Source organism: Cyanistes caeruleus, chromosome 2, assembly GCF_971803275.1.
Source record: "Cyanistes caeruleus chromosome 2, bCyaCae1.hap1.1, whole genome shotgun sequence".
In the NCBI taxonomy this organism is placed as follows: Eukaryota; Metazoa; Chordata; class Aves; order Passeriformes; family Paridae; genus Cyanistes; species Cyanistes caeruleus.
The window spans coordinates 113,619,925-113,633,202 of NC_141702.1; the positions used below are offsets into that span (position 1 = coordinate 113,619,925).

The window sequence follows — 13,278 nt, forward strand, 5'->3', positions numbered from 1 at the left end:
GGTCAAACCTGCAAAAAAGTTAGAGCAACTGATTTTACAAAGGACTTTTTTATGAGCAAGAAATGATTTGTTCTTGAAAGCAGGGATCTACTGTATAGCTTCCTAAATTTTTGTTACTTTTATCATTGTGACATTTTGATTAACTACCAGAAGATAAGTGAATTAATTCTCATTTTAGTTTGGCTTGTCAAGGATAAAATCCCATCCATGCTAATTTGCCCTCAGTTCATTACAAAAAAAACAAAACTGCAGCCATACTGGATGGATTCATGAAACTTAAGAAATGGATTAAAAGGAAGAAACATTACTCTTAAGCAAAAATACCCTTCTTACATTAACAAGGCAGTACTGCATTTACTGAGTATTTTGTCATAAATATGTTGCAACAATAAAACTGACCAGAATTACTTTATCAACTTTTCAAATAAAAAAAATAATTTCACTTCAAAGTAAAACTTTTCTTTCATGACTAGACTTCTCCCTATAAAAATATGACACAGAAAAACTGAAACCACTTAGCAAAATATGAATCTCCTTTGACATTAGCTTAAGCTCATTCAAATTCATCAGTTTTCAGCTGTTCTGCTTTTGACAAAAGAAATTATACTCAAATTTCCATAAGAAAAGAAAAGCTTTAAATTTTCTAGCAAATACATTTTAATCTTTTTTAATAATTCCATAACAATATTTTACCTGGCAACATCTCAAAGACATGATTCATATGCAGTTCTAGAGGTCACATCAGCACACCAGCAATGCCCACAGGACATGAGTACAGCTCTCTTTCAAGCCTTCTAAGGATCTTTCCATTGACTGAAATTAAATTTATCTCTTGAAATGTGCTGGATCTTCCCAATATAAAAGGGGTACAATTAAAACCAACACAACAGAGCCTTGGATCCATTCCCAAGTCTTGCTTTTGGAAAGAACTGTTGGAAAACACTACAACAGAATGGCTTGAATGACAATTATTTAGTTACGATAACTGTGATTTTCTCTCAAAACTTACCAGGTACCACTGCTTTGTAAATAAAGGATCATTCATGTTGATGTCAATGTCATTGATGTCTCTATATCCTCGCTTCCTCCTGATGAAGCCCTCCTGTTGCACAGCTTTCCTCACCTGGAAGGGTTAATTTTTACATCTTTAGCTCAGCATCCTTGACACACATAAAAAACATTTTTTAGACTTGTTTTAAGGAGAGATAAGGGTTATAAACACACACTAGTTGTGTTTGTGTCATTCATTTGCAAGTTCTAAACTAGGGATTGATTCCAGTCAGAATTTACAAAGAGGCAGAAAGCTCCAGGACTACTGCAACAGCTGTGAGGGGAAGAGACTCCCCCAGAGTGTCCTCTCTGGAGAAAAACTCAGCTTGAACATGTTTTAGACATCAAACAATCAGCATAAGAGTGAGCCCCTCTACAGGAATCATTATTGTCATGAGTCTTCTTGCCATAGTTTTTCGCTGCCACCAAAATAGAAGCTAAAATTATTTAACTAATTCCAAATATGTCACAGCTCCAAGCTGTAGACATTTGACAAAATGAGGAAGCAGGACTCAACCACATTTCTACTTTTTCACGTTTTTCTCCAGGGCATTACCAGATCATTAGAAAAGCTTTCCTGCCTGAGAGGGACCAGTGTGATTATTTATGCCTCAACGTTATACATGAGGCACAGGGTTCCTATGGGGCTTGCAGCACTCACGCTCCATCTGCCGAGCTGACGCTGACAGAGCGCCTGGGGTTCTTGCAGTAACGCTGTCCCTGTTCTCTGTTCTTTCTCTGTCTCTCTTTTTTATCCCCTCTCTGCTCTCCTCTCTATCCCCCTTTGGTAGGAACATCTACCCTTCTTTATCAGTAAAACAGTTCTCAGGTATAATATCACTGTGTTTGAGCTTTGTTTTCGTCTGAGAAGTTCAACAACAGAATTCACAGAATGACTAGGCTGGAAGATCATCCAAGGTCACCGAGTCCAACCCATGCCCTAACACCTCAACTAGACCACGGCACCTATTGCCACATCCAGTCTTTTTCTAAACACCTCCAGGAATGGTGACTCCACCACCTCCCTGGGCAGACCATTCCAGTACTTTGTTATTTCTTCTGTAAAAAGCTTTTTCCTAATATCCAACCTATATTTCCCTTGGCACATCTTGAAATTGTATCTTGTTCTGTCAGTTGCTGCCTGGAGAAAGAGACCAACCCCACCTGGCTACAACCACCTTTCAAGGAGCTGTAGAGAGTGATGAGGTCAACCCTGAGTCTCCTTTTCTCCAGGCTAAATCACCCCAGCTCCCTCAGCTGTTCCTCACAGAGCTTGTGTTCCAAGCTCAAGCGTCTCAACATCCTTCAGATCCATCAAAAAAAATCCCCCCGACTCCCCTTTTTACAATGGGATGGGACACTGCCAAAGAAATTTTCTGGGAGAAAAAAGTCCAGTTCTGTGAGCCTTAATCATACTTCTGAGGCTCTCAAAAATGTCTTGTAGAGTGATCTACTCTCACGGATTATCCTTGCAATAAACAAGTGATAAATAACTATACCGGCAAGAAAAACTATATGGCAAAAAAACCACTAAAGTGACCACACTGGCTGGATATAGGATATGAAAATACAGGTTATAAACCACAAGTTGTCGCAGTTTTTTAGAAATCCTTTCCTTTGTGCACTGCAAATCCACAAGACATTTAAGGAAGCACTGTAGAATATAAGAAAAGTTAAACATGCAAATATGTTTGGAGGCAGGAACTTCAAATGTCAGACCATAATCACCTTATTTGTACCCAGGTAAAAGAGCATTCCTGAAGGAGACCACTCAATGGCTCTAAATGGAACTGTAACATGTCCTAACAAATTCACAGACCTTGCAAAAGGTGCTGTCATCTTTGGCATACTCATTTTGTACCCTTCAGCCTAACACCTGGAAACAAGATAGCATGAAGAGTACCAACATTTAATTGTTAAAAAAAAAAAAGAAGGGAAAAAAGAAAAAATCTAGCCTTCTTGATCAAAGAGCAATGCTTAAAACCATTAAGTACATGTTTAGATGTAGCAAGAAGGCTGTTAAGATGCCTAACATTTACTTAGGTGTGTTCTTGAAAAGAATCCACGGTTATTAAATAAATCTAATAACTCAGAGAACCACTTCTGCATGTGTGACTTTGGCATTTCAGATTAAAAATGCATACATATGAGTTACACTGCTGTGTCATAGCAACTTTATACATATAGTGTCAGTCAAAATCAACAGAGGAGAAATTCATCCAAAGGTTCAATCAGATCTTAAGACAGTTGAATCATTCTTGGAGGCGTCTTTCAGTCTCAGTTAATTAAAGCTTGAGCATAAAAGACAGTGCTCAGTGAGGTGTCTAAGACAGAGATGAAACTGGGATCTAATTGATGGGGGGGTAAAAGCTGTTTTCTTTACAGCTATATTGTTTGACTAGAACCCCAAAAACCTTATACCAACTCAAAATGAGCAGGATGGGGCACAGCATGGCCTGAAAAGGCAGTGTCAATGGTTTCTAACAATATACTTGTAGGAATTTTAACTCCTTAACTAAAGGCACCAAATGCTAAAATACTGAATTGGCGCTTTCATTGATGTGTGTGTTCCCAATACTTGTGCAGGTTCATTAAAAGTGGAACTGATTGAAAGTAAAAAAAAACAACTTAACATGCAATAAGCTGGTAAGAGGACAGTGACTAAGCAGAACCCATAGAAGGTGTACTTTGTGGCACCAGGTCGCTGTACATAGTACAGAAAGGTATAAGCACAGTGTTTGACAGCTCTGAGATAAAGCTCAGTGATGCCATGGAGACAGAGATCACCTGTCATTCTGCCTCCCCTCTCCCCAGTCTCACCCCTGCCTCTCTGCTTGCCACTGCAAACCCCAAGCTGTCACCACAGAACATAATTAGGAACAGAAGACAAGCCTCATGCAGAGGGATGCCAGAGAAAAAGATTTCAGGTGTTTGTGCTCCCACGTAAGCTTGCTGGCTCTGCAGGACCTGCCTGCATTAAGGCACTGAATTAGGATTAAGTACAAAAGGATTTCTACTAATTAAAAAGCAATGCTGGCTTGTCTTTTAAGACAACAGAGAAGAAGAGGGGAAGCAATTTTCAGAAATAGCACAGGCTGTTTTTCCTCCTCAGTATCATCTCGTTTGTCTGATTTGTTCCATCTCCACAATACAACGTAATGTATTTTTTGTACAACATTATAATTTCCCGGGACAAGGAAATACACCCCTCAAAGATGCATAATCTTAACTGAACTGAAACCACTCTGTGGGCTGTTTTCTGAATGTTTCACTTGGAGAAAGGGCATAGAGGATGTCACCACCCACAGACAGAACAGTCCCAGAAACTCTGGCACCTCTTTTTCACCACTAAAACAATGGGGGTTTCCTCATATTTGCAAATGACAGTAAGTCATACAATTGAAGCCAGAAAAGATTAGGCATTTCTGTCAGAAAAACACTAGAAATTTTTGGAAAAGGTCTAGGTAGCTCTTTCCATGAGCTACAAATTGCCTCAGTCAGTTGCCTTGTAGCGTGATCTTAACCAGCACAAAGAAAGAACTTGCCTTTATCCTCACGAAGTTGTGATTAGAAAGCAGTGAGCCCAAGAACAGGTAACATCCATATACTCCAGGAAAAAAGCTCCCCAAAGAACAAACTTGTAAAATGATAATGCAAATCCAGTGATCTGAGTGGAAAACTGCCCATTTAGGGCTGCACACAGCTGGCTCAGCAAAATCCTTGTCTTCTTGCCAACTGAGTATCTACATTAGAAAAATGGAGGGTTTTTTTTCCAAGAAGGAAATTTCTGCTTTCATATCTAGTCTAGATCAGGAGAGGGTCTGCATCTGATTCTGCTATTTCATGGTTTTCTTCTGGAAGAAGAGTAGGCCTCCCCCAGACACCAGTAATACAAAGTACCACATCAAGGTTTCAAAAACACTTGCAGGAGAGAAGCTGCATGTCCAACAGTAGAAAAGTACTGGAAAACATTCTCGTCTTGTCCAAAATCCCATCTGCTTGTGTGACCTGCAGACCTGGAACCCAGCCCTCAATCCCACGCAAAATGCAACCTCATACCAGCTTTTAAATCTTTGTTTCTCCAACTGAAGCAGAAAAAGCAGCATCCATAGGACTCAGGCTTTTGATAACAAGTCACTAAATGATTCAAGCCTGTGAAGTATGATATTTATTAGAACCTAGTGAAACAATAAGATTTTCTTACAGAAATAGCATGAATTTTAACATCTCAAAATTAGGCTTATTTATCTACAATAACAGCCTTTTGTTTATTTCATTCTTAAATAATTTATTCCTTTTTCATTAGGATACAAGTTTAGGTACAGATCAGAACCTGAGCATCTACTTTTATTAGCATAGGACTAAATGATGAAAAAGTTACTAGCTGTGCTGCGAGCAGAATGAAGGTCATGTATCAAAGGTAGCCCACAGATGGCTTTCTTTACAATGAAAAAAGGGTTTCAAGTATTGATTTTTACTATACTTGTGCTTATGCAAGGTGCATACAGTACTTTGGATGATAATAAACCAGCAGGATACTGGATGCAAGACCAATTAACAAAATAATCAATTGACTGCAGTACTGCTCTGGAAGGGCCAGGAATTGCAGCACTCTACTGTGCTCTCTGCTCCCAGGAATGCCAAGACAATCAAGTTCCCCATTTAAAAGGAACAGGGTTAATTGCACTGATGAGATCCTGCAGTTAAATGACTCTGTTATATCGAACATAAATGACAGATTTACTAAATTATACCAGTGGGTGTACAAAAGTGGAACAGTACCCACAACTTGAACCTCAAATACCAAGAACTTCAAAGCAGAAGAATTTGAATCAAATTCCAGAGGAAGAAGGCAGTCCCAACTGATGATATCAAATAGGCAAGTTGGGGGATTTGGGGGGGAAAAAACCAGCCAAACAGTAAGCACATAGCAGTGAGCTGATCTATCAGGGGAAATAATGGTTCTTTTTTCTCTAAAGCCTCAGGATCAATACAGGTCTGCTCCTCAAGATGAAGTGAAAGTGGAAACTGATAGCCTGTATTATGAAGAGGTCAGACTGGTGGTTGGACTCAGGCCCTACAAATTGTACTAAAGATTAACATCCCTTGAAGGTGGTTTGGAACAGGGTGTCCAGATGCACAAAGGCATCACCAAATAGACCAGCTTCTGACAGTGGAAAGCTGTACTGACTGTTGGCAGCATTAAGTTCTGATATCCAAAGAAACATGGTGGTAACAAAAGAGAGAGAGAAAAAGTTCAATTGAGCCAGTGATCTGCATACCCAACCTGTTGCAAAACATACCAGTTTAAAAATTTTTATGTCAAGTGGTTTTGTTTTGCCTTTGCCTGGGGAAAAAGAACTTTAAGTTTCCTTCCAGAGTATTGTTACTCTAGGTGAGGTCTGATGAACTTGACATCTCAACAGACTGGGACTAGCCTGAAAGATAAAGAGCCATCAGTGGCCATCTATGAACATCTACCCCAGACTGCCTCTGGCAGAGACAGAGACATCTCCTCTGGAAAAGACTGATAAGAAAATTAAAGAATGAGAACTAATTAACATCAAAAGTGAGGGAATCCAGATCCAATAGGAGACCAAATACTAAGAACTGTGCAACTTGAGACCAATGAACACTGACCCAATTAGTTTCTATGAGTTTTGACTGTATAAAAGATCTGAAAAATCTAGTAAATGCCACGTGTCATGGAATGATTCTCTCTGCACACCCGGGCTAAGTGTGGATGAGATGATTTCTGCGGTACATCCTGGCCAGATAAATAATGTAGTGCCTTGACTCTCTTAACGTTAAAAATGTCGTTGGAGGGGTTTGGTTTTTCCTGCAGTTTCGTCAACAAGCCCTTTAGAAAGTTATGAGAATGGGACAACATGTACATACAGGAGCTTTTAGGGGTATTGTCCATAAATTACATCCCTCTGCTGCTAAAGCCAATACAGAGTGAGTGAGTGTATATTTTCCACCTCTGATTTCTAAGTTTAATTAGACAAAGACATTTAATTTTACTATCCACTCCATATCATGAGAGGTATATATATAAGAGAAATACCATGTCAGAGTAAACCACCCACCTCAGGTTCTACATTTTTGTAAAAGCCACAAAGTAACCGAGTTTTGTGTGACTCTCCACAAAATAAAATGGGTAACATTGAAGCTCCTCAGTGCAAAGCTCCATCCAGCAAAATGGAAGTACAGATTTACTTGAACTGCAACAAGATGAACCAAGCAAAACAGAATCACTTTTAAATGGCAATGGGGACAGCCCATTTCTGTACGTGAAGCGATAACCAGGGGTGGAGAAGTGGCTAAATGCCATTCAGACAGCATATTGGGTTTGGATGGCCAGGTGTTGGCAGCATTGGAGTTGCAGGAGTGGCTTCTGTGAGAAGCTGCTAGAAGCTTCCACCATGTCTGGCAGAGACAAGCCCTGGCAGCTCCAGAGACACACTTGCCACTGGCAAACCTGGGACAATTACAAGTGGTGGGAACACCTCTGTGATAACACATTTAAGAAGAAAGAAAAAAGAAAATAAGTTATTGTGCAGTTGTGATAGCCAGAGGAGAGTAGGGAGACAATATGTGAGAGGAACAGCTCTGCAAACACCAAGGTCAGTGGAGAAGGAGGGGCAGGAGGTGCCCCAGGCACCAGAGCTGGGATTCCTCTGCAGCCTGTGGTGATGAGCATGGAGAGGCATCTGTGCCCTGCAGCCCATGGAGATCCGTGGGGATGCAGAGATCCACTCACAGCCCATGGAGATCCATGGGGGTGCAGAGATCCACCCACAGCCCATGGGGATCCATGGGGGTGCAGAGATCCACCCACAGCCCATGGGGATCCATGGGGATGCAGAGATCCACCCACAGCCCATGGAGGAGACCCATGCCACAGCAGGGGGATGCCTGACAGGAGGCTGTGACCCCATGGGAGGCCCATGGACAGAGGAGCCCAGGCTGGAGCAGCCTGGCCTTGAAGGACTGCACCCCATGGAAGTGTGACCCCACTGCAGCCGTTTTGAGAGGATGCTGCCCATGGGATGGACTCACACTGGAGGTTTGTGGAGAACTGTCTCCTGTGGTGGCCCCACAGTGACACAGGGGAACAACTCCTCTCCCTGAGCAATGGAAGAAAGCACGGATGATGAACCGACCATAACCCCATTCCCTCTGACCCTGTGCCACTGGACTAGGAGGTAGAGCTGGGAAGGAGGGAGGGGTTTCTAAGGGTTCATTTTTCATAATCCTGCTCTGATTTTGCTAGTGTAATAAATTTAATTCATACCTCTAACTACAGCCTGTTTTGCCCATGATGTTTGATGAGTGATCTCCCCCAGTCCTTACCTCAACACATGAACCTGTCATTATGTTTTTCTCTCCCCTGTCCAGAGGAGTGAGAGAAAGGCTTTGTCAGGTGCCTGGCAGCTGACCAGGGTCAACCCATTACAGAAAATTGATGCTTTTTGTTGTGACAGAGTCAGATCCATCTGCCTGATTTCAAACTTTCTGAGCCTGTTTTGTGGCCCAGAAAGCACAAACAGGGATATCAGGGGGGCTTGTGAGTGTCATCGACCATCCAGTTCTTACTAATAAAATGAGAACTGCTCCTCTCAAGCAAACTAATGACTTTCAAAGGCTCTCATGGATCTCTCCATACCTAGCAACAAGTCCCTGTTGCTAAACGTAGGTGTTTCTGGAGGATTATTCATAACAACTTCTCCAAGTGTCTCTTCTAGTTGTATCCATTAATCCCCAGGGAGTGTTTTGTATAGGGACTTACCCTATAGCAAAAATGTAGCAGCTGTTACAGCATAAATCCTTCGTTAGAGCACAAGTCCTTAGAGACTTGGAAGTTTATCAACACAACTTTCCCCACTACTTCTAAGCAAAGGACAGATGAAGAATTTACTTTTTTTTTTTTTTCAAAGATTTCATTAAAGGAAAAATGCATCTCTTTCCATAAAATACTCATATCACTCTTGGTTTATGTATTTTTAAATGGTTATTTTCATCATGGCAAGCACAGAGAGCATGAGAATAGCTTTGATTTCTAGGAAAAGTAACATTCCCTGTAAAATACATCTTTTTCCTTGCCCATGTTTAGCCATCCTTCTACCTTGCTTTTACATTTTTTGTTTTGTTACTAGTTGAAACAATGTCACTGGATACCAAGGGCCTGCTGGGGTTTTTTTTTATTATTACCCTTGGATATTCTGGACGAGTTCTAGTTTTACCCTTTCTGTAACCAGCCCCATTTGCCTGACCAAACAAGTCTAAGCCTACACAGATCATCAGCAGATACTAAAATCTCTGGACACTCATGCTGTCCTCAGTGATCCCTCTTGGCACACCTCATTTTTACTTGACTTTTTACTTTTGTTTTGCTTGTGTTCCTTGAACTTTTTCTCCATCCCTCTAAATGTGACACATTGCAATGTGTCACACTTGTGGGTGAACAAAACAGGAACCAAACAACTGTACAAAAAACTCTAACAAAAGACTTACTGATTGCATTCCACATTAAAACCTGGCATAGCTGGGACTGCTCATTAACTTCTCTGCAAAAATCACAGAAAATCATAACACTGGAGGTACAGCCATTTAGGAAACCACCCCAGAAGTTCATTATCTATCAGACAACAGTAAAATATGAAGCTGAGCAGCCTGAGTTCAAAGGTTTCACACAGGAAAATAACCTTTCTTGATGAAAACACAACTTAAAGGACTCCAGTTTCAACCAAGTTAATATGTTTTTTTAAAAAAATACACAAAAATTACCTTCCTTCTACTTTTTTATGACCTTTTGTTTTCCTGATATTAGTTCAGTTCTTGGTAAATAAGGAGCTTTTGAAAATAAAAGATGGGAAAAGGGGAAAGGAAATCAATATTTTTGTCCATTTAGCAGGCCTCTCACAGTTCAGTGACATTCAGGAAGCAGAGAGTAAAGAGACAAGGAATCAATGTGTAAGAGGAGACTGCAGATCATATTCAACCTGCTCAGCTAAGCAATCAATAGCTCCTCTAGCTTCTACTTTGAAATGCAAGTGAGCTGGTCAAGCTGCAACGTAAAATCAATGCTGAGTATGGATGGTTTACAATGGAAAATGCCAATTTGGTAAAACAGAAATTTTCATAGGATCATGCCCTCTTTGACAAGATTTTTTTTTTGCCCCAGGATAGAATTTATTAAGGGGAAACACTTAGACAGAGGAAAAAGCCCTGCACGTCTTGATATGCTGTGCACTGCCTCAAGAACAAGCAAATTGGTTCATAGCTCTACTTTCTCTTCAGTTTGGCAGGAGGGGCATATCAGGATCTACACTATCACAGGTGCTGGCTATTCTCAGAAATCTGTTTCCAAGGGTTTTTTTCCACTGCTTAGATGAGCATGGGAGCAAGAGCACTTCTGAAACCTTAAGAAGTTTCCCAAAGAATGAAAAACTGCTTCTTATTCTACATAACACCAAAAAAGACAAAATAAATTTTATTTTCTTCAGTGCCTTATTGCAAGATAGCACAACAGTCACTTCAGCTACAAAATCAAAGATCTCTGTAAGAAAGAAATCCCCTGGAGTTGGGCTATAACTATACATTAGTCCTTCCAGTAGACATGCAGAGAGACTGCAAACCACAGGGACACACTATCAGCAGCTTATGGGTAAATTTTGCACTTTGCTGTCTCACCAGTTACATGGGTCAAAGAAATCATCAGCCTTTCCAAATCAATCAGAATAATCACCTCTCAGTGTGGGTATAAACAGCACGCCTGGTGACAGAAAAGAAAATTTGCCCTTGTGTATATAGGTCATTATCAATCCTACCTAGCTGCAAAATTAGGAAAACAGTGACTTGGAGAAAACTTTATCTTACATTCCTTTGCCAAATAATGCAGATATGACTTTCTTAAAACATTATGCTTAGAAAAAAACCAAACCTGCATTCTCCTTCTTCTTCAACAGGGAAAGTCTTTTTGTGGAGTGATTTTTACTTATTACAAAGAACACCATCAATCTTTGAGGTGATAACCAGAGTAGGTCTAAGTTACACATGCACCCTCTCTGTGGTATAAAAAGGGTTTTAGTTTAAATGGGAATCAGCCCAGATCACATTTAAGATTGCAAACCTTTTGGCTGTATCTGTGCAATACAAAGAAGAGAGATGCTCATATGATGCTGAATCTTCTAATTTAATTATTCTTCTCTGTCATCAATACACTTGTAACTTTGGACCATTTCTTATACCCTTGGGCAGTCATCCAGCAATGGACTTCCCTTCTACTGCACAACTCACTGGTCCTATTAGGAGATATGTACTCCACAATCCACCTTTACATAACCTCCTTTTCAGGATTCCATTAGTACAGTAGCTGCATCCACACAAGCTATGAATATCTGATACATCCCAAGAGAACAGGAGTGCTCACAGGCTAAAGATTTCTCTAACTCTGTTGGTTTTAAGTTAATTTATTTCACAAAGCAAGTCTTCAGATATGTGGAGACTGTGAGAAAATACTTGGAGAAAAATCTGACTAATTTGGTTTGTATGGGAAGACTCAACTAAAAGGTAACGTTATTCTTGTTGAAATGTCCCTTTGACTCACCCTAACACAGAAGAGACTTCTTGTAAATGTGTGAATACTTGTGCTAATGCCCAAATATATTTGGAGTCATAAAGCACCACTTGTAGCAGCTTCACCTCTACCTTCATGCATTTCCTTTGTAAAGATGCATATTTGCTTTACAGACATTAAGTTTCAGTGTATTCCATAGGGACAGATTAGAAGGGCTTTGCAATACACCTGTGGAGGTAAAGTTTAGGGAAACTGAGTCAGCTGGAAGAAATCTTAAAACTAAGTCAGCAGCATATGCTGAAAATACACCCCCTGGTCTCCAAAGTGATTCTGCATTTAAAAGCCAGCTTCTGACCTTTGCTATAACTCATCATACTTCCACTTCATTCTCCACAGCCTCCTTCCCACTCAAATTTCATCTAAATAGCTCATCACTCACCTTGAACCATCTGCTTGGAAAGTTGTAATACGCATTTTCTCTCACAGTATTACTGGCACCACATGCCCTCATTTCCACATTGCAGGAAATCCACCCTAATGTCCCACTCACTGAAGAGCTTCCTGTTGCCCTGTCCTTTATGTCATTTACTTTGCTCTTCACCTGTACTCCACTTCTAAAGTGCTCCTGAGTCAAAAACCCAGACATTTTTATAGAGCTGAGCCCCAAACCAAATGACATCACTCCGTCATGGTAACCATGGCAGGACCTGTAGGGAACTTCCCCTGTGCTGTTGAGCTTAAAGTTTACTTCAGCTTCCTCTGCTCCTCCTGAGGAGTTGGGCCCCACTGGATGCAGAAGTAGTGAAATACAAAATTGTTGCCAGAATCTCAGCTGAAGAGCAGTTTTCCAGAACAAAAATGGTATCACAGCCCTGGGAGGGAAGGCAGGGAGACTAGTGTCAGTGATTCTGTCCTACATGCAGTGAGTGAACTAAGCTGGAAATCAATCTGATCTAAATTAATTAAAGAAACTCTGAATTAGAGAATTATTTAAAACCAGCTGTGGGTCCTCAAACCTGGAGTCAAGAGGTGACAGTGAAGTAAAGGTTGGCTCCACCATGCAGAATCCAGGCTTTCTCAAAACTGGTTTCAGAAAGCACACCAAGTGCCTTTTGATTGCATTTTCCTGGCAGCAACCCTCAGAGTACCCTGCAGAATGCAATTCTTCTCTCTTGTAACCTCTTCTGCACCGTCTTTGCTCAACACAGTTTTTCCTTTCCCTGCTTCTCCTGCTCTGTGAGCAAATGATGCAGTTTGAAGCTGAGAAGGGGTATTTTGGCTACCATGAAAGGGAGCACCTCTGCACAGACAGAAGGACACCATAGACAGCCACATTCCCCTCTCCAGCAGCTCCTGCAGGCCCTGCTCTGACTCGGGTCCTCCCTGCACAGGTTGCTAGGAGGGATCACAGCCCACTGCTGTCAACACCTCCCAGCTAGGTGGCAATGACAGCTGCAGAAGATCCATTTAGCTTTAATAAAGAACAAAGGTTATTTTTACAAAGCTGCCTGCCTGGAGTGATCTAGCAACAATTGCCAAAGAAGTCTAACCTTATTCTACTCTCTCAAAGCTGTAATAATTAAACTTCAATGTTCACACGAATGGTAGTGGTATACTAGTGAGCTTTTCTTGACCATCTGTAACAC

The 13,278-nt window shown here is 40.9% G+C and overlaps 1 protein-coding gene across 8 annotated transcripts in view; it reads right to left on the reverse strand.

The window, feature by feature from the left end:
• The window catches only part of PCSK2 (proprotein convertase subtilisin/kexin type 2), a 172,404-nt gene that overhangs the window by 49,981 nt on the left and 109,145 nt on the right, over positions 1-13,278 (reverse strand). For all 8 annotated transcript variants that reach the window (XM_086879279.1, XM_086879275.1, XM_086879277.1 and 5 more), the window contains one exon: positions 1,010-1,123. In XM_086879279.1, the coding sequence (XP_086735405.1) occupies positions 1,010-1,045 (36 nt within the window). In that variant the 5' untranslated portion in view covers positions 1,046-1,123. The remainder of the gene's footprint in view (positions 1-1,009; positions 1,124-13,278) is intronic.